The 22,332-nt window shown below is 40.1% G+C and overlaps 2 protein-coding genes and 1 pseudogene across 2 annotated transcripts; all 3 read left to right on the top strand.

The window, feature by feature from the left end:
* LOC104939566 (trace amine-associated receptor 1-like) lies at positions 1 to 2,195 on the top strand (annotated as a pseudogene).
* Positions 2,196 to 3,615: 1,420 nt separating this feature from the next.
* On the top strand, positions 3,616 to 5,259 carry LOC109140429 (trace amine-associated receptor 1). Its single transcript, XM_019267348.2, has one exon. The coding sequence runs from the start codon at positions 3,764 to 3,766 to the stop codon at positions 5,000 to 5,002; it is 1,239 nt and encodes a 412-aa protein (XP_019122893.2). The 5' UTR covers positions 3,616 to 3,763; the 3' UTR covers positions 5,003 to 5,259.
* A 6,300-nt stretch (positions 5,260 to 11,559) lies between these two features.
* Positions 11,560 to 12,555, top strand: LOC113746894 (trace amine-associated receptor 1-like). Its single transcript, XM_027284330.1, has one exon. The coding sequence runs from the start codon at positions 11,560 to 11,562 to the stop codon at positions 12,553 to 12,555; it is 996 nt and encodes a 331-aa protein (XP_027140131.1).
* The last annotated feature ends 9,777 nt before the right edge of the window (positions 12,556 to 22,332 follow it).

The raw sequence follows: 22,332 nt of genomic DNA, 5'->3' as shown, positions 1-22,332 counted from the left end.
ATGAGCACCTTCACCACCACCACATATTTATTATGTGTTTCTGTTGGCTGTTTATCAGTTCTTATAATGTTTGGAAACCTTCTTGTAATAATCTCCATCATTTACTTCAAACAGCTCCACACTCCTACAAACTACCTCATTCAGTCTCTTGCTGTAGCTGACCTGCTTGTTGGCTTTTTAGTTTTGCCTTTTAGCACCATACTGACTGTAAGTTCATGTTGGGATCTTGAATATTTACTTTGTGAGGTACGAACCACCTTTGATATCTTTCTGTGCACATCCTTTATTTCAAACTTGTGCTTTATTTCTGTTGATAGATATTATGCTGTGTGTCAGCCTCTGCGGTACAGAGCTAAAATAAATGTCCTTGTGGTTGTGATCATGATCCTGATGAGCTGGATTGTTCCTGCTCTAAATGGAATTAGCCTCACAATTTTGGGAGTAAACCAAGGACAGTCTAACAGGTGTGTATTTCATTTTACCATAAGTTTAGCAATTATGGGAATTGTTTTGAGTTTTTAGTAAAGATTCTGACGGTGGCACAGAGACAGGCACACAGCATCCAAAACGTAACCTGTCAGAGCAAAAAGTCTGAAAGGAAGATGGAGAGAAAGGCCACTAAAACTTTGGCAATTGTAATGGAAGTTTTTCTCATCTATTGGACCCCTTATTTTCTTTGCGTGACTTTTAACCCTTTGAATAAGGCATTACCAGTTGCTGTAATTGCAGCATTTAAGTGGTTTGGGTGGTCAAATTCAATGCTCAACTTATCTATGTCTTCTTTTACAGCTGGTTTCGATCAGCTTTCAGAATGATATTTTTAAGGGAAATTATTTCAGGGTAATTTTACTAATTCTAAGCTCCTTTGACTTTTTTTTTTAATGCTATATATTTGAATAAACATTAACATCTGCTGTAGTTTTCTGATGTGTGGTAAATGCACATAAAGGCTGTTTATGCTCTAAATACAAAATTGTGTTTACTCACCTTTTTTATAATAGCTTACTCACTTGTATTTGTGTATTTTTTGCATTAAATTTGTAAGTAAAAAGTACATATCACTCATCACTAGTTATTATTGAATGTGAAGCTTGGCAATCTCAATAAGACTATTTATTTACAAGATACCATTAGCTAGCTAATAATATTAGAGTTTGATTTAGGCTATTTGATACTAATTTCAAGTGATGCTGGTTGGATACTAACTTGCTTATTTTTACAATGAATGCACAAAGGGAGAGGCACTACTATGTGTCTGCTCCAAACTGCTAGTGTGATTTGTTTTATGGTTTGTGACAGTTTTGTGGACAGTTTGGATGGTTTTGTACAGAGTTTTGATGGTTAACGTTTTAAATAATTTCAATAAATGAAACTGATCCCAAGTAAACTTGCTGTAAAATTATTTTTGTTGTGTTCTGTTCTTTTGTCATTTCATGATAAATGGTGTAGTATTTCCCCAATATTAAGCTTTGGTGTAACAATCCTAGGTTCCTTGTAATGCGGCTTCCTCTGCACAAGCAAATGGGGAGGTCAGGGTGTTTCAAATAAAAAAGACAGAAAAGTGACAGTTGCATGTATCAGACTTTATAAATTTTGCACCAAGCTTTTATTTTGGTACTTTGTGTCTTCCTCTTTGTGTGGAAAACTTTTAAAAATAATACTTAGAGCTTTTAATCCAGATTGGACAGAGTCTTATGTGTTCATTCTTCCCAAGGGAAGTTCAAAACCAGTATGTCTTATATGCTCTGTGGTAATCATTTTAACCAAACATACCCACTCAAATTGTGCTTGTTGCAACAGCTTGTGTGAACATTTTCTTTTGTTTTTTGTCATTTATCTCTGTTATGTGTCATGTTTTTTGTGTTTCAGGTCAACTCTCTGACCTGGACTTACCCACATTGGACCTCAATATTCCCCTATCAACACTTTCCCACATATCTGGGATCTCCGAGCCCCCTGTCAAAACCTCCACCAAACTGACTGTTTCCAGCAGCCAGGCGAAAAGACAGCTGGAGAGAGTACGCCAGAACAAAGCCACAGCCCCGGATGGTATCAGCCCCAAAGTACTAAATAAACTCCACCCCATCCTTTACCCCAGTCCTCCAGAAACTCCACCGGCTCCCTGTTTCAGAACAGGTCCAAGTCAAAGTCCTCTTCCTAACCTATAATGTCCTATATAATCAGACCCTCAGTGACCCACTCCACCACCACACTCCATCCTAAAGCCGGCACTCCTCTGATGCCAACCACCTATCTCCATTATTTAGAACCTGGCACTGTAGCTGTGAAGTCTGAGCGTACTCCATAGCTGCCTCTGGAAATTTCTTCACAAACAAATCAGAGACTGCACTAACCTGTCTATGTTCACAACACTACACAAAACTCACCTTTTTAGAATAGCTTTTATTGTGTGATTTATGTTGTAACTTGTATATTTTCACTGTGCCTCAGGTCAATTTTCAAAATAAAACACCCTATGCAAACTCTCAATCATAACAACGTAAAACAACCAAAAGGGAAACAATTTAACCACATAGTTAATAAATTTGGCATTTATATATGGGTACAGGAGAGTAAAAGCATATGTGCAAATAACATGAGTAGATATGATTACACGTGATATTGCCCTGTATCAAATGCCACTCCCCTGACCATGATACACTACTGAGTCCAGTATTGATGTGGTACCCACAAAATAAGTGTTTTTGTTGAGATATTGTTTCATCACTGAGAGTCACTTTTTAGTTTATTGCTATTGTATTATTTATTTTATTACAGTCTGTCTGTCTAATTTAGAAGAAACACACTGACGTGCTGTTGCATGGAATGGACACTGGGTGGCAGCACTTACTAGCAGCGTCACCGGGGGGTTCTTAGCGAAGCAGCGCGAAAGCGGGCTCATAATCCGGTTGAATGGAGAATGAGCAACAGTTGTCCTGCTTTGCTGATTTCTGTTTTATAATTCCAGGTTGGTTACTCACTTGTTCTGTGATTTCAGATGTTTATAAGCTAATATGAATCCCCGGTGATGTGTGGTCCATAAGCTAAAAGCTCGTTAAGTGCGTAAATAAAGTAAAATGTCACAGTACGTGATGATTGTAATTGAGAAAATGGCGTCCGATGCTGTAGCCAAATGTTTACTTTCATTTGTTTCTTTCGGCTCCTGAGCATTTGTGAGTTATTACTGTATGTGTGAAAATCAGTTGTGTGTGTGTAGTGCATGGCTCGAAATGTTGAAGCTAAAGCTAATGTGCAGTTTAAGATCAGCTACGGCTGCGGCCTTGGTAAAGGGCACGCACATAAATTGTAAACAATGATATGGTTCAAGTTCATGGGTTAAGGCGGCAAGCTATGGGCTAGCCATGTTTATTATTTCAGTTTGTATTCATATAGTGTAAACGTGAAATAGGTTAACTGCAAGAGAGAATTATTCTGTTATATTAAGTGAGCACTTAATGTACTTTATGTACAGTTATATGAAGGAAATATTTTTTCAGTGGATGAAGATGATGTGTGTAAGGGCTAAACGCATACATGATTGATGATAGACCGATGACATGATTAAAGGGAAAATGTTTATTTATGGTTTAATACAAATTGTGATAAGTTGATTTTTTTGGAAATATGTATAAAATAGACATTTAATGTGAATGTTACCTAAAAATGTTTAATACTAGTGCTTTAATGCAGACAAAATAACGAATAATTCATGATTGCAGTGAAAAGGTTCAAATGAATGTGAGAATAAACATAATCCGGATGAATGGAGAATGAGCAACAGTTGTCCTGCTTTGCTGATTTCTGTTTTATAATTCCAGAAACCTCCAATCAGAGGGTTATCTATATATCTGCCTGCGGGGACCAAGCCGGGACCCGCTACATTATAAAAGCAGATTACATTGTTTGGTGGTACAGAGATGAAGGACTCCAATCAGTACACTTTTTTTCTTTTTGTTTTTTATTTAAGGAAAGTTATTGCAAATGTTATCTCACTATTAATGATCTTTTATGCATGGAACCTAAATTCTTTGTCAACAAGTCTGATGATGTTTTTGAGGACAAACATTTCTGCAATCAATCAACAAATGTATCTGGCATGAGCACCTTCACCACCACCACATATTTATTATGTGTTTCTGTTGGCTGTTTATCAGTTCTTATAATGTTTGGAAACCTTCTTGTAATAATCTCCATCATTTACTTCAAACAGCTCCACACTCCTACAAACTACCTCATTCTGTCTCTCGCTGTAGCTGACCTGCTTGTTGGCCTTTTAGTTTTGCCTTTTAGCACCATACTGGCTGTAAGTTCATGTTGGGATCTTGAATATTTACTCTGTAAGGTACGAACCACCTTTGATATCTTTCTGTGCACATCCTCTATTTGGAACTTGTGCTTCATTTCTGTTGATAGATATTATGCTGTGTGTCAGCCTCTGAGGTACAGAGCTAAAATAAATGTCCGTGTTGTTGTGATCATGATCCTGATGAGTTGGATTTTTTCTGCTTTAAATGGAATTAACATCACAATTTTGGGAGTAAACCAAGAACAGTATAAGATATGTGTCTTTTATTACACACTAAGTTCAGCAGTTATGGGAATTGTTTCAGCTTTTTATCTCCCAGCTATCACAATATCAACTATCTACTTGAAGATTTTGATGGTGGCACAGAAACAGGCACACAGCATCCAAAACACAACCTGTCAGAGCACAAAGTGTGAAAATAAGAGGGAGAGAAAAGCCACCAAAACTCTGGCAATTGTAGTGGGAGTTTTTCTCATCTGTTGGACCCCTTATTTTCTTTGTATGACCATCAACCCTTTCAGTAATCATACAATACCAGTTGCTGTGATTGCAGCATTTAAGGGGTTTGGATGGTCAAATTCAATGCTCAATCCTTTTATCTATGCCTTCTTTTATAGCTGGTTTCGATCAGCTTTCAGAATGGTCATTTCAGGAAAAATATTTCAAGGTGATTATTGTAATTCTAAGCTGGTTTGACTCATTATTTTAAGTGCAGAAATGTTAGTAAAGTTATCAATAGTTTGTCAATGAACATCTCTTTTGCAATGCAGATCGTACTGTATATTACACATGAAAACTGTCACTTTGCTGTGCATGCAAGCATCTGTATGTACTACTTGGTGTACTGATTGTATATATGAGATATATAGATACTGCATTTATTTACAGACTGCATCTATATGTTGAATTCAGGAGTGGATATCTGTCTTTGTAAACAAAACTTTAGGAATTGATGTAAGGTGAAATTATATTTTTCTGACTGTACATTCTGTCTGCATGTCCAGATCTTTGTTTATTAAATAGCATAAATAGTGAACGTTATAACCACTATCTACATTAAAAACAAAGGTCTCTTGCTGTCCTATTATAGTATGTACATTTTCTAATAATAAATACATTAACATCCTTAATCATACAAGTACTTTTTTTGAAAGTTTTCATACTGTCTGCTTTGACACTGATGCTGTGATTTCAAGACTTAATAGAGAAATTGTCTGCATTTATTCACAAACTATGACCAATTCATGCAACCCCTGAACCACATATTACGTATTTAAAAATACAATATCATTGATCTTTTTTGTAAACAAAGCTTTAGGAATTAATGTAAAGCGAAATAATGGTAAGGGAAAACACTCAAAAAATGTTTTGGCCACCTATGCATTTGAATTACATAGAATTTCCATCCATTTGAATTACATTGTTTTAATATTAATAAACGAACAACTTAACGTGACACAAGTAATACCATTTATGTAATAGTACTAATAAACTCAAAATGACTACATTCATTTTCACTGTTGGATTTGGTCAAACAAATTGACTTTTATTAATACTGAATGCAAACCTGGTTACTGCTACACTACTGTGCAGTGGAAGAACATTGAGTTTATTAGTACTATTACATAAATCTTGACAATGTGAAGCAAGTAATAAGATTCATGTAATAGTACTAATAAACTCAATGTACTTCAACTACACATGAATGTAGTCATTTGAGTTTGAGAATAGAATAGAATAGAATAGAATGCCTTCATTGTCATTATACAAGTACAATGAGATTACAAGCCTCCCCATAGTGTGCACACATAAATAAACAAGTGGAGACATGCACAACAAAACCACCACAACTACCACTATACCACTATATATATATACCACTATAGCAAAAACTACTAAGTACAAGAATTAACATAGACTGTACAATTACTAATATGAGCCACTGTCTGTAAAAAGTTGCATAGACTGTGCATAGACTTGTGCAAAGCCTGGAGGTAAACAGGCACATATCAGCAGCAGGTATGACAATAAAGTGACAGGTGTGACTGACAGCATAAATAGGTGGAGGTATTAAGGCATTATAATTTGCAGAAAACAGTAAAACAGATAAAGTGCAGATAGTCGTGACATAATGGTGCAAAAGGTTACAGTGAAGATATAAAATAAATAAATGATAACGACAGTATACGGAGCAATGTTCAATGTTCAAACAAGTCAGTTCAGTGTAGGTTGGAGTTCAGTATGGTGACTGCCCTTGGGAAGAAGCTGTCTCTGAGTCTGTTTGTTTTGGCTGGTATGGCCCTGTAGCGTCTGCCAGAGGGCAGCAGGTTGAAGAGGTGGTAGTCAGGATGTGTGTAGTCCTTGATAATGCTTCTGGCTCTGCCAAGGCACCGGGAGTTGTAGATGGTGGTCAGGGGAGGTAGGGGGCACCCGATGATCTTTTGCGCAGTGTTGGTTACCCTCTGCAGTCTTTTCCTATCAGCTTCTGTGCAGTTTGAGTGCCACACTGACACAGCGTAGGTCAGCAGGCTCTCGATCGCTGATCGGTAAAAGGTCACCAGCAGGTTGGTGTTAAGTTGTTCCTTCCTGAGCACTCTCAGGAAGTGAAGTCGCTGCTGTGCCTTTCTGACCAGTGCAGTGGTGTTAGCTGACCAGGACAAGTCGGCAGAGATGTGGACCCCTAGGAATTTGAAGGTCTGCACTCTTTCCACACTCTCGCCGTTAGTGTATTATATAAGTCTTATTGCTTCACATTAAGTTTGTTAGTTAATATTAAAACTATGCAATTTAAATCTATGGAAATTTTCTATGTAATTGAAACGCATAAGTGCCCTAAAAAAAAAAAAGAACGTTTGAATGCAGCTGTGTAACTCACTATGGCTTAAATTTGCTTTGTAGACAAAATCTAACAAAACAGACTGAAAAGACAATTCTGAAATAAACTACAATAAATATATTGGAAAATAGTTGCTGAAAACATGTGAAAAGACATTGAACGATATATAAATAGTTGCTGAAAACATGTGAAAAGACATTGAACGATATATTATTAAAATGTGGAGTTTAAAACGGGTTTTCACCAGATTTCAGTCCAGATTTTTTAGGCAGTCCTAAAGGGTGGCTCGATGAGACACTAAGCCCCCCCCTGAGCATACCCTTGCCCTCCTAGCAGCATTAATATATCTCACTCAGAGTGTTTCAAAGTTAGTCATGTACACATGTTTCTGTTGCTTCAAAATTGCTGCTTGACCACTCCCATGACTGGGTGTGACTTCAGCACCTTCAGAGGATATACCCCACAGTCCTGGAGCTGAGAACACTGCTCATTTTTACCCGATTTTGACATCTAATTTCATTAACTTGTCAATATTTTTAATTATTCAAATTTGGTTGGGTGGTTAATAACACCTTTTTTCTTTGGTCTGACAAACTCAAAACACATTTATTTTTACTTTACACAGACTTTAAATTATTCAGTGATATGTCAGAGCCTCTGTCAGGAGTTGGCGACTTGTCCATGGTGTATCCCATCTCTCGCCCAAAGTCAGCTGGGATAAGCTCCCCTTTTCTTTTCCCTTTCTCTATGTTATGTCTTGTGTGTCTGTGTTATGCGAGTTGCTGGGAATAGCTTCCAGCTCTTTCAGAATGGACAAAATCAAACTTGTCTAAGCAATTGCAGAATTACTTAGGTTTTGCTAACCTTTAGTGAAGATCCTTTCAGAACAGACATGTGGTAGCACCCTTGTCTAAGCTAACTTCTACCTTAGTGTTCTGTTCAGTTGACCTCAAGAAGCAGAAAAATCCTTTCAGACACATAAGGCGCTATTCACTGCCACTGCTGTGCTCATCCACCCTGATCCTTTTCGCCAGTTCATTATTCATAGGTAGAAAGTTAGGGTTCATTATTCATTTTATGGACTTACCACAAAAATCTGTCCGAAATTCAGCCAGCCCAGGGACTGATCTCCCATGGAGTTTGTTGGGCTCCATCTTTTGGTTATTTCAATCACTCTCACTTGCTATCCTGATATAAGAAATGTTACACCCAATGCTCTCATCACCAATACACAGCAGAAGAACTTGACTTCATTCTCAGTTTCTGCAGTGGGTTCATCCTGGTTTCCCTGCTATCCTGGGACGGTGTGTACCATAGCCCTACTTAAAGAGGACTCCTGGTGGCCCACCATGGATACCCCAGGACTTTGTGGTTGCTTGTACTCTCTGTGCTCAAAATAAAGCATCTCATGCCCTCCACTGGCACTTCTTTGACCTTTACCAGTACCCATACCCATAGTCTGACACTGTCTTGGACTTTGTCATCAGTCTGCCACCATTGCAAGGTAACACCACCATACTCACCATTGTTGATGGTTTCTTTAAATCCAAGCAAGAAGTCACTGGACAAGAGTAAATTTGGGACTGACTTTTAGTCGTTGGTGAGAGCTTTGTGAAATAAAAGGCTGAAAGACAGAGCTGGGCTCTTTGCTGTTGGACTAGTTAGTAATATTAGCTGGCTGCTATGTCTTGTGTTGTTGAACTTCCTTGATGTTTGTTACATCCCCCGAAAGACGGGGAAATGGGGAGTAACATACAGCCAAAACCACCGATTAAGAGGACCGACGCAACACAGGAGTGGGAAGTTAATTTACAAAAGGAAAACCATGACCTAAAGACAACACCTAAAAGACTCCGGGGGCCGGAGACTGAACTTGGTGGAGAAGAAACACACAGGGTGAGACACAGAATCTGCATCATCTTGCAGCAACACTGCACTGGCTCCAAGTCACTGGCATCAACCTTCAACTTGAAAGGGTTGGAAAAGTTAGGTGCAGCTAAGACAGGGGCACTATAAAGGAAAGACTTGGCAGCTAAACAAAGTGGGAAATGACTGGAGCAACTGGATCACATCAGTCTGCTGGTCATCAGGAAGGTAGGACAGACGACAGCCTACATCAGACAAAAACTCATAGTACAGCTCATACAGCCTACCATTCTGTTGACCACCAGAGGACATGTTGAGACCATCATCAGGAACACTATCTGAGCAAACCAAAGAGATGAAAGAAGCTGATCACCCAGCTCAAACTGACGTTTGGATTGCTTCAGGAAAACGGGTTGCAACACACATTGTAGTCAGGAGGAACTGGTTTCCAGCCTTAGTTCTTGGCAGGGGACCGACGCAGTCAACTATGACATGTTCAAAGGGGACACCAACAGCTGGAACACGATGCAGTGGGAAAGGGGGGACCTTCTGATTAGGCTTCCCAGCTAGGTGGCAAGTGTGGCAGTAACGTGCAATATCACGCTTCATTCCTGGCCAAAATAAATGTATTAATATACGGTCGTATGTTTTAGTGACACCAAGATGACCAGACCATAAATGCTCATGTGCTAAAGCTAGCACATGTTGCCGACAACCAGCTGGAACGACTATCTGGTGAACTGACTTCCAGTCCTCACCAGTGACACCAACAGGAACTCCTGCCTGCGGGATCCACTTGCACACCAACAAACCATTGTCCAGTAAATATGACTGCTTCTTAGCACACGTGTCATCACAGTCGACAACAGCCGCAAAGCACGTGGCTAGGGAGGGATCATCCTTCTGAGCCTGGAATAGCGCACCACACATCAATGGCAGTTTCATCCTCCTCGGAGCAGCTCCTGCTTCCTTCTCATGAACATTAGCTGGACACTTCCCTGCCTCATCGGCAGGTGGCAGCTTGTCCTCAGCCAAAACTGAGGCTAACAGGGAATCTGACAGATCAACACCCTGTTCCTGTTTCCGGTCTTGAGCCCTGGTCAGAACACTAACTCGAAACATGTTTGGATGTTCCTGTGCCAATACGTCAGACCCAGATGTAGGAATAGAGATGTCAACAACCTCTGGGGATACACTTTCCCTCCAGCTATGTCGTTACCCATGATGAAGCTCATACCTTAAATACGAAATGAGGGAAGGACAGCCACAGAATAAATACACATAACCCAATTGAGTGCACATGGACTCGATGTAGAGGAGTTGGTACAAAACTCATCCCGATGCCCCTGAATACAGTGCTCACATCACAAGCCGACTCCTTACACAGGGACAAAGCACAATCCAGGATGAACTACAGGGAACCACCCATACCTCTTAATATTGTGACTGGAACCTGATCCTGAACTCTCCCTGTCAGAGACACAAACCCTTGGGAGACATATGGTTTGAAACACGAATGTTTTAAAACACTCATCAGGCTCAGTAGCTGTCAAAGGTTGGGGAACCTGGGCCGGCCAGAGCAGGGTTGGCCACAAACTCACTCAGCATGAATGCCATAATAAAACCAAATGCGTCGACCACATCAAGCTAAACTAAACTAAGCTAAGCCACAAAATACCACCACGGCGTCCACAAAACTCGACAAAGCTAAATTAAGCTCGGCTAAGCTGAGCTACAAGCTGAGATGTCTAAAACAATAGCCCCACTGCAGCAAAGAGTGCACACACTGAACCAAGGTTACACACATTCACCGAGCTAATGCCTGTTGTCACCCACAAACAGGTCCGCTTTCCAAACAAACTTCCTCAGATCCTGCCTGATCCAAACCTAACCTGCCTATCTTCAGAGGCGTGCTGGGCTCGAGGCAGCTTGAAAGGCACACATCAGCGGCCGAGGCCACAAAACGCCTACCCCCATCAGGGATCTATGTTCCCGCCCAGGATTACCTCAAAAATAAAAAAGGAAAAATAACGAGTGCCGATGGAAAAGGGCTAGGCTGAACACCCACCTACCTGAACTGAGGAAACTGTTACAACTTAGCAAAAGCAAGACCAGACAACCAGGCAACAGGCCCACTCACCCAAAACTAGTGAGATTCCGGACGAGCCACCAATTATGTTACCAGGCAACAAAACACACAAAGAGAGAGCAACCAAACACGCCCCCTGGGCCGCAACAATGTTGTTAAAAATGGTATATAGATAGGAGATTAAACTCATGCATGCACAAGAAGTTGTATAATTACCCATCATATTGAGCTATGTTTAAAAGCCACTCCCTTGACCATGATATGCTAATGAGCCCAGAACAATAAGAGTAGAATATGCAGCTCAGTGGCACAGAGACTGTGCAGGACTCCCATCAGTAAAGATGCACGGACCAAACAGGTATGATATGAAACATACAGAGCACTAACATTAACTGATAAGCTCTCTCATGATATAAAGCATGTTATTGCAAATGTTATCTCACTATTAATGATCTTTTATGCATGGATCCTAACTTCTTTGTCAACAGGTCTGATGATGTTTTTGAGGACAAACATTTCTGCAATCAATCAACAAATGTATCTGGCTTGAGCACCTTCACCACCACCACATATTTATTATGTGTTTCTGTTGGCTGTTTATCAGTTCTTATAATGTTTGGAAACCTTCTTTTAATAATCTCCATCATTTACTTCAAACAGCTCCACACTCCTACAAACTACCTCATTCAGTCTCTTGCTGTAGCTGACCTGCTTGTTGGCCTTTTAGTTTTGCCTTTTAGCACCATACTGGCTGTAAGTTCATGTTGGGATCTTGAATATTTACTCTGTAAGGTACGAAGCACGTTTGATATCTTTCTGAGCACATCTTCTATTTTGAACTTGTGCTTTATTTCTGTTGACAGATATTATGCTGTGTGTCAGCCTCTGAGGTACAGAGCTAAAATAAATGTCCATGTTGTTGTGATCATGATCCTGGTGAGTTGGACTGTTCCTGCTCTAAATGGAATCACAATCACAATTTTGGGAGTAAACCAAGGACAATCTAATCTAAGAAGATGTGTTTTATTTCAGAATCTGAATTCAGCAAGTACAGGACCTGTCCTTTCATTTTACCTTCCAGCTATCATAATGTTAACTATCTACTTAAAGATTTTAATGGTGGCACAGAGACAGGCACGCAGCATCCAGAAGACAACCTGTCAGAGAAGAAAGACTGAAAGTAAGATGGAGAGAAAGGCCACCAAAACTTTGGCTATTGTAATGGGAGTTTTTCTCACCTGTTGGACTCCTTTCTTTGTTTGTATGACCTTTAACCCTATAAGTAATTTTACAATACCAGATGCTCTAATGGCAACATTTAAGTGGCTTGGATGGTCAAATTCAATGCTCAATCCATTTATCTATGCCTTCTTTTACAGCTGGTTTCGATCAGCTTTCAGAATGATCCTTTCAGGGAAAATATTTCAAGGTGATTTTACAAACTCCAAGCTCAATTGACTCATTATGCTGAAATCTGTTTCACTTTATGTTTTGTCGCTTTACTATGCATATCTGTATGTACAACTCAGTATAGTGAAAGCAGTGCATAGTAAAAAGTATGTATGATAATCTCCTTGTCAGTCTCTCTAGATAAATGCAAGATCCATATATCTTAGTGATACATGTTGCATTATATTGCATTGCAGTTTACAGTGAAGGATTACTTCTCGGTTTCACTGTACAGAAACAGCTACAGTAAACAGTGTCTTTTGTCACTTGCTATCCTGTTAAAGTGTATATACATTTTCTTATAATACATTAACATCCTTAATCCTAAGATTTAGTTTAAGAACCACATTGTTTGTTGATTGATATCGAAGTTTTATTCTTAATACCATTTAAAATCAAGTGGAGAAGACATTATCAAGCCCCAAAAAGGACATAGGAGCTTGGGTTAGCATACTAACCTGTGCCTGTATTGTTCAAAATAACTTAACCTTTTGGACAGCATGTTCAAGATTTGAATGTTGTGCCATTATTTCGAGCCGAAATTAACTTCCTCTGACAATTAATTCCATTGCATATCCGGTGTCAGGTTGCAGTGGCAGTAGGTTTTGCCCAGGATCGCATTTCATGTGTGCTATGTCCTCTGCCCCTGGGTCTCCTGCCAATTGACATGCCCAGAACACCTCTAAAATAAAGTGCCCAGGAGGCATATCACTTAGATACTCAAACCACTTCAGTTAGACGGAGACACAAGGAGCAACGGCTCTACTCCAAGCTTCCTGCAGATGTCTGAGCTCCTCAGTCTCAAGTCTGAGCCAAGCAACCCACAGAGAAAACATTCTGGCTGCTTGTATCCATGATTTTATTTTTTGGGGAACTACTGAAAGCTAATGGCCTAAGGGAGGGTTGAGACACATTGCCTTCTGGCCCAACTCCCTCTTCCCCACTGTGGTTCAATACAAAGTTGGCCTTGGTGCTGACGCTGTACAAATCCGCCAAATCATTTTCTCATCACTCATGAACAAGACCGTGAGAAACTTCAACACCCTTGGGGCAACAACTCACTCCCAACTTGGAGAGAGCATTCCGCAATTTCTGTCAGAAACCATGGCCTTTGTTCTGGTATTATGAAAACATTAACAGCATCCCCCAGGATGCACAATTTTTCCAGAGGTTTGAGATGAAGACCACGTGGACAGGGCCATCCACCAGACATGTTTAATTTACAAGGTCTGTCCGGCATCCTCCCATGCCATCTGATCCAACTCACCACCAGGTGGTGATCTGCTGACAACATTGCTTTTCTCTTCACCTGATTGTCCAAAACATCTTTATCAATGTGTAGGAGAGCAAAACAAAAGATGTTTCTATGTATTACACCTTACCCCAAGAACTGATAATACCAAGGACCTCTGGATTTGTGTTCTGTACCATTTTCCAAATCAACACAATGCCCTGCCTATAAATTTAGCTGATTTTTGTGGTCATGTTCTACAGTCAAAATAAAGGGGATTGTGGTAAAATCAATTAAGTCTTGTTTTTTTAGTAGCCTATTCACAACTACAGATGGATGAATGAAAGTCACAGGTGGAAAAGCAGAGCCCTCAAATCTGTTGACAGACCGTTTTTAAGTTTGCTGTTGATCTGCTGTGTTGCATCTGAAACCATAGCATAGTGGTTTAAAAGTACCCTGACTCCCCACCTTTGAGTATATACTTCAATGGTAATGATGAGACGTTAAGAGCAATGGGTAAATTCTGTCAAAATGCTCCGAAAAAATAGGGAGATAGTGAGATAGATCTACTTTTAGATACCTACAATTAAAAAGTTTAACTTTAAGCCATCCTCTCCAATTGGAACAAAATTTCTTGAATAATCTATATATACACTGTAAAAAAAAAAATAAATAAAAAAACTGTAAAAAAAAATGGTAAAAGCACTGGCAGCAAAGTTTCCAAACAGATACTGTAAATTTACAGTAAATAACTGGATCACAGAACTACACACAATAACTGTAAAATTAAGTAAAATACAGTATATTATAGTTTCTAAATGCCCATCATACTGTAAAATAACATACATATCATGTCAAAAAACATTAAAATAAGATAACTTTAAGATTAATCTCGGTAATTTAGCAGTATACATTATTCATTTTAGGAAACGGCCCAGTCCATCTACAGAAATTTCATGTTAAAATACAATTTTTTCCATGTACAATAACAAAGTTGTAACATATAATGAAATATATATATTATATGATATTATATATATATAATATATATATAATTATTAACACATACAGTGGTCCCTCGTTTATCTGCGGGGGATACGTTTAAAAATAACCTGCAATAAACCGAAATCCGTGAAGTAAGTTTTACATATTTACATGTTTTAAGGCCGTAAAACCCTAACCACACACTTTTAACACCTTTTTACACGCATTTTGTACAGTACTCCTTAAACAGGACGCAGAACACATGTGCGGTCTCCCTTAGCCATTAGGACGCAGAACCACAACTGCGTTCATACGACAGTACGTGAATAAAAAAAAGCATGCAAAATCTACACTAAAAATCGCGAAACAGCGAGTCCGCGAAAGTGAACCGTGATATAGCGAGGGACGACGGTATATATATATATATATATATCTAATATGATATATATATCTATATTCTCTATATCTATAATATTTGTCTGTGCTGGTGTTCTACAGAATCTTCCACACGTGTGTTCTCACCCGTGCAAGTTGTTCTCCACTGCTGTTCATTTATCTCTTCCCATTCATTCGCTGATATGACAATATTTGCCTCCCTCTCCCACCTCTCTTTTATATACACTGTGTCATTTCCCTTTAAGTCTTCCTCTCCCTTATATAAATTTGAAATCTTTCTTAAGAGTTCCCAGAACATCGTAGGTCCCCATTCCCGATTTTTAAAACTCTTATCTGTTCTATTTGGTATGGATTCTGGATCAAATGTAAATATAATGTGTAGCAGGGCCCCTTTCCAAACAAACTTCCTCAGATCCTGCCTAAGCCAAACCTAACCTGCCTATCTTCAGAGGCGTGCTGGCCTCGAGGCAGTTTGAAAGGCACACAATAACGGCCGAGGCCCTGAAACTCCTACCCCCCATCAGGGATCTACGTCCCCGCCCAGGATTACCTCAAAAATAAAAAAGGAAAAATAACAAAAGAGTGACAAAGGAAAAGTCGGAAACAGCCTAGCTGGACACCCACCTACCTGAACTGAGGAAACTGTTACAACTTAGCAAAAGCAAGACCAGACAACCAGGCAACAGGCCCACTCACCCAAAACCAGTGACCTTTCGCCGAGCCCCAAAACGGCCATTGTCCAATCACACATCCTAGTAACCGTTACTATGTAAGCAAGGTCAGTCAAGCTTCAGACTCCTAGCAAGATGGTGAAGCGCTGTGCCTATGGTATATGTAAATCAAACAGTAGATACCCCAAGAGCTTGACCGGAGAAGTTGTGTTCTTTCCATTCCCAAAGCCAAAAACACAACTGGAGCGGTGCGTACAATGGATTAAACAGTGTGGACGGCCCCACTCCCAGCTAAATGGAGAAGCCCCTGGCTGCCGCCCGCAGATTGGGGCGTGACTCAACGTTGAGGCACATTGAGCCACGCCCACTTGCCCCCACATTGGACTGCCGAAGAAGAATGTGTGCAGACGAAGAAGAAGCAAATCAGTTTGCAAAATGGAGGTAAGAAAGGTATCTTTTTTGTTTTTACGTGCTATTTTGCAATATTTGTGACAGACAAGGAAGGAAGTAACATTATTTTATTTCTGAAACAGGTTATGCTCTGTATGTATTTGCGTTCTACACCTTGATGATCCACCGTGTTCTTAGTTCCTAGATTACCAGTCCGTAATCTGGTGTAGGCTACGGAGCATTTTACCGGTAGGCTGACGTACTTTAGGCGCGATATGAGACTGTAGTCAACCCAGTAGCTCCAACATTGCAAATGCAGATAGATTACAGACTGCAAATAGACGTAGATGATTGAGAAAGTCAGCGCTAACCTACTACAGAATGTGGAAATGTCCGGTTTTCAAAACAAACGAGGACTGCCAAAATTTCATTAAAAAGCTGTGTCTCGTAAAACAAGTGCTGTACTATGCTCCTACGCCCATTTTAAAATAAATATGAGAATTTAGCTCTGTTTTTAATCACAATCTGACAGTCCTCATTTATTTTGAAAACCAGAAGTTTGCTGTAGTAGGTTAGCGCTGACTTTCTCAGTCGTCTCTGACATTTACTTATTACTTAGCTACTTTTATTTGTCAGAGTTATTTTGTTGTGATACTTACATGGTAAAGAGCAAGCCTATTAACAAAGAAAAGCAAGTTTAACAATTCAGTCAATTCTGTGATAAGTAGATTTAAAAAGAAGATTTAAAAGATGTCATTCATATAAGCATTAAATCGAACATCAAAATATATATCATCAAATCAATCAATATCATCAAAATATTTAGTAAGTATTTAGTAATCTACAGGAAAGTTTAAGAACAAGTGCTTGTGTTTATTGAATAAAACAGAAGATCAGGATCTGGAAGAACAATCATATCACGATAGTGGTATATCTATCTATCTATCTATCTATCTATCTATCTATCTATCTATCTATATATTGATATATATAGATATTTATATATAATAATATAATTATAAAGGTGGTTCTGATCAGTTGTATTGGGCCAGTCTGGGCCACAATACCAGGCTGTTATTTGTCTCAGTCCAGCTGCAGCTGTCATTGTTGCAGACGGTCAGGTGTCTTTTCTCGTGGAGACAACCCTGAGCATCCATGAATCAACATTTGTTGTTGAGGTGAAAAATTCTTTTTAATATTTTTGGTCTTGTGGATTTCTAATTATTATTTTTGTGTCTATTCTTTTCCTCTATGATATGTAAAGACATGTCAGTATACTGCTGGAAGGTGATACACCAACCATGTATCAATGCACCAACAATGGACTATTCCTGCCCCTTTTGCAAGATGGCGGCTGCAACAAAACTGGACTACCATATCAAAGATCATCGTTAGTGAAGTACAGAGGTGCATCATACATTTGGTTTGTGAATCCTGTCCTGTTAGTTTGTTTTGTTTTGTCATGTTGTCTTTGGGATCATATTTTATTGGAAATGTATCTCTCTCCTCTCCTCTCTCTCTCTCTCTCTCTCTCATTCAGGTGACTTGGCCCTTCCTCTTTCCGCTTTATTGTTTCCACTGTTCCACACCACCTTAAATGTGTACTTTGTCTGCATTTCCTTTTGTTTTGTGCCAGTCATCTTGTCCAGAGATCCAGTGTCTCCAGGCATGTCCAAACTATTCCATAAAGGGCGGCGTGGCTGCGGTTTTCGTTCCAAGCAGTCGCAGCACACAACTTGGCTCATTAATCAACTAATCTCAGTCTTCAGACAGTCAGATGTGTGCTTCTGATTGGCTAAAAAAAAAAACCACCTGCCACACACCCTTTGTGGAGTAGTTTGGACCCTTGTCTACTCAATGCCATGCTTTCATGCCCAAATCAGGTTTTGTCCTTTTGTTGCTTGTTTTGTCCTTTTAATGTAACTGCTGTTTGCCCCCTCCAAAATTTTGTTTGTACCTTGTCCAATTAAAGACTGCTTATTCGAAACTAAATTTAGAGTCGTGTATTTGGGTTCGAGATCAGTCTGTCACATTCCTCTCTTTAAGAATTCACAATCATCAAGTGTAGCTTAAGTTGTCGCACTTCAACACATTTTCATTGCTGCTGTTGTGCAGCAACATACAAGGATCACAGTTTTTAAGACACTTAGAAAAACACCAGGAGGAGAAGCATGCTGCAGCCATAACAGACAAACAAAGGCCTCAGCACAAGCAAACTCAGCACCCAGCTCCCGCTGTACAGAACCAGCGTCCAATCAGAACCCAAGCCCCCCACTTAGCAACCAGTGTCCTCTATCAGAACCAGCAGCCCCCACTCAGCACTCAGCAACCCCTGCACAGAACCACGGCCCCCCACCAGCACCCATTTATTAATTATGGACACAAGACATATGCAGGCATTTTCTGCTTTTGAAACCTAAGTGTAGGCTACTGTCATGGTCTGTGTCTTTTGTTTCCTGTTTCTGGTCCAATGTGAATAGGGGGGTGTGGCCAATGTGGGCATGGCTCAACGTTGAGGCACGCCCTGATCTGCAGGCGGCAGCCAGGGGTACTTGGCTAAATGTGGGGAAGATAACGAAGCATACATATGTCTGTCAAAGGTAAGGACGAACATTAAACGTTAACTACGTACTGTGTTGTCTAGAACTAGAGGCAATAACATAATTGGACCAAAGTATACCATGACAAGGATATCATTGCCAGAAGTTACCCTCTAAGCTAAGTTCAGCGAGCACTTTAGCTTTAGCCAACATTAGTTAACGTGTTATTCCTTCAGCATTGAATCAAATGCCATGTCTAACTGTAACAGAGGACTTGTCTACTTCCTTTAGCCACCCACAAATAGACCATCTTGTTGATAGTATTACAGGCTCATTACGGACAACTCTAGACTCTTTGGCACCTCTCCTGAAAAAGAAGATAATTAAAACAAAGAAGGCTAGCACCATGTATAGCCAGCAGACTCGTCAATTAAAGCAAGAGGCACTAAATCTGAACGCAAATGGCATGCACAAAATGGAAGACATCTATCTAGTCTGGCAAGATATTCAAAAACATACAGGAAGGCTCTCGTAATGCCAGAGCGCTATTACCTTCTTTTAATTGAGGAAAGATAGACAACCACAGGTGTTCTTCAGCACTGTAGCCAGGCTAACAGAGAATCACAGCTCTACTGAACCATCTATTCCTTTAGGTCTAAGTAGCAATGACTTCATGGACTTCTTTAATGATAAGATTATAATTAGAGAAAAAAACCATCACCTCTTGCCCTCAACAGGCATTGTCTGCATTCTGATCGCAAGTTTGGACCGCTGTAAAACCTGATATTTATGTACTGTTTTTCCCCATCGACCTTCATCAATAACTTTAATCATTTCTGCAGCTAAGCCGTCATCCTGTCTCTTAGACTCCATCCCCACCAGGTTGCTCAAGGATGGTTTTACCTGTAGTTAGTATTCGTTATTGGATATGATTAATCTGTCTTTATTATCAGGATATGTACCACAGTCCTTTAAGGTAGCTGTAATTAACCTCTTCTTAAAAAGCCCACTCTAGACCCAGAGGTCTTAGCCAACTACAGACCGATATCAAAACCTTCCCTTTCTGTCTAAGATATTGGAAAGTGTAGCATCAGCTGTGTGACTTTCTCCATAACAATAGTCTATTTGAGGATTTCCAGTCAGGATTTTGAGTGCATCATAGCACAGAGACCGTTAGTCCAAGTTACAAATGACCTCCTATGGCATCAGCAAAGGACTCATCTCTGTACTTGTCCTGTTAGATCTTAGTGCTGCATTTGTACCATTGACCATCAAATTCTTTTACCGAGACTGGACTCGAATTGGCATCAAAGGAACCACCAGCTGGTTTACGTACTTTTTAGTCGATCTCAGTTTGTTCACGTCATGATGAATCCTCCTTGCAGACCAAAGTTTGTCATGGAGTCCCCACAAGGTTCTGTACTTGGACCACTTCTATTCAGTTTTATATGCTTCCTTTAGGGAACATTATTAGGAATCACTCTATCATTTTCATTGTATGCTGACGAAACCCAATTATATTTCGTCAAGCCTGATGCAACCGATCATTAACTAACATCCAAGCATGCCTTAAGATATAAAAGTGGATGACCTACATTTTGATGTTAAATTCAGACAAAACTGAAGTTCTTGTAATTGGACCCAAACACCTCAGAAACTCTCTTTCTAGAGACTTAGTTACTTTAGATGGGATCACCCTGGCCTCCAGCTCCACTGTAAAGAATCTTTGAGTTGTTTTTGTCAGGATTTGTCCTTTAAGTCCAATAAAAACAAATTTCGAGACTGCATTCTTTCACTTACTAACATCGCTAAAATCAGACGCATTGTCTCTCAGGCGGATCTGAGAAAAAACTAGTCCACGCATTTGTTACGTCAAGGCTGGACTATTGTAACTCTTTGTTATCAGGCTGCTCTAATAAGTCTCTTAGGACTTTGCAGTTAATTCAGAATGCTGCTGCACGTGTTCTGACAGGACCAAGATCAGAGATCACATCTCTCCCATTTTGCTCCTTGCATTGGCTACCTATTAAATCTAGAATAGAATTTAAAATCTTCTCCTTACTTTAAAGCCTCATGTCAGGCACCATCTTATCTAAAAGAGCTCATAATACTTATACCCCTCTAGAACACGCCTCTCAGGAGCTGGGTTCCTTGTGGTTCCTATGTTTCCCAAAGTAGATTGGGAGCCCAGAGCTTTCAGCTATCAGGCTCTCTTCGTGGAACGACAACTACCTTTCTGGGTTCGGGAGGCAGGACACATCAACACCTTTAAGAAATAGACTTAAGAATTCCTTTTTGATAATGCTATAGTAGGGCTGGTCGGTCCTTAGTTATGCTGCCATAGGATACATGCCGGGGGCCCCACCGAGGTTATGCCTAGCCAGGCACGGTATGGGTGAAGATGCACACATTCCTACCGCAAACTCTCTCTCTCTCGTCTCTCCTCTACTCCACCTCTCTCTTTATATACTCTCTCTATCTATATATCTCTCTAGTATTCTCTATATCTCTCTCTTAATATACATGATCTCTATCATATCTCTATATCTCTCCCTCTGTGGACCTGTCTCCTTAATGCATGTACTAACCAAACTTTCCCGGAGTTCTGTGCTCTGTCGTCCAGCAGGTTCTCGTGGATCGTGGCTGTGCTGTGATCCTGCTCATGACACCCACTACTATATTATTACTGTCCTTATTACTACCATATCTATTACTTAATCATTTTTATCATCATTATAATTCATTGTCTTTTATCAGTCATTGTTACAATATGTTTGTGTGATTTGTCCTGTACCCGTGACATCCATTGCACGTCTGTCCGTCCTGGGGAGGGATCCCTCCTCTGTGGTTTCCTGGGTTTCTTCCACATTTTTTCCCTGTTAAAAGGGTTTTTGTGGGCAAGTTTTTCCTCACTCGAATCGAGGGTCTAAGGACAGAGGGTGTCACTCCCTGTACAGATTGTAAAGCCTCTGAGAAATGTTACTTTGTGACTTTGGGCTATACAATAAAAATTGATTTGAAAATTGATTTGATTTGTGTTAGCTCTCGCTCGCTATATTAGATGTTGTTTGTGTTAGATCTCATGCTTGGAGCTCCCTAACCTTGAATAGTCCACGAGTGACCCCCATCAGAGGGCCCCCTGCGGCTGGCCCACGTGCCGTGTTCGGACAGGAGGCTCCTCCGGCACCGTGGGTCCGAACCCCTCAGGGCTGGGAGGGACACGCGCAAGGGCGGATCTGCTCCCACGCTTCCTCCCTTTGCCCACAGCTCTGGTGATTAAACTCCCTTGAAGCACTCCTTGAAGCCACTCCCTTGCACATGATATGCTAATGAGCCCGAACACTAAGAGTGAAATATACAGCTCAGTGGCACAGAGACTGTCCCGGACTCCCATCAGTAAAGATGCACGGACCAAACAGGTATGATATGAAACATACAGAGCACTAAAATTAACTGATAAGCTCTCCCATGATAAAAGCAGTTATTGCAAATGTTATCTCACATTAATGGCTTTTATGCATGGAACCTAACTTCTTTGTCAACAGCTTGATGATGTTTTTGAGGACAAACATTT

The sequence above is a fragment of the Larimichthys crocea genome, chromosome XI, assembly GCF_000972845.2.
Source record: "Larimichthys crocea isolate SSNF chromosome XI, L_crocea_2.0, whole genome shotgun sequence".
Lineage (NCBI taxonomy): Eukaryota > Metazoa > Chordata > Actinopteri > Sciaenidae > Larimichthys > Larimichthys crocea.
Note: the sequence above shows the minus strand (reverse complement) of the source record. Positions and strands in the feature narration are given on the sequence as shown.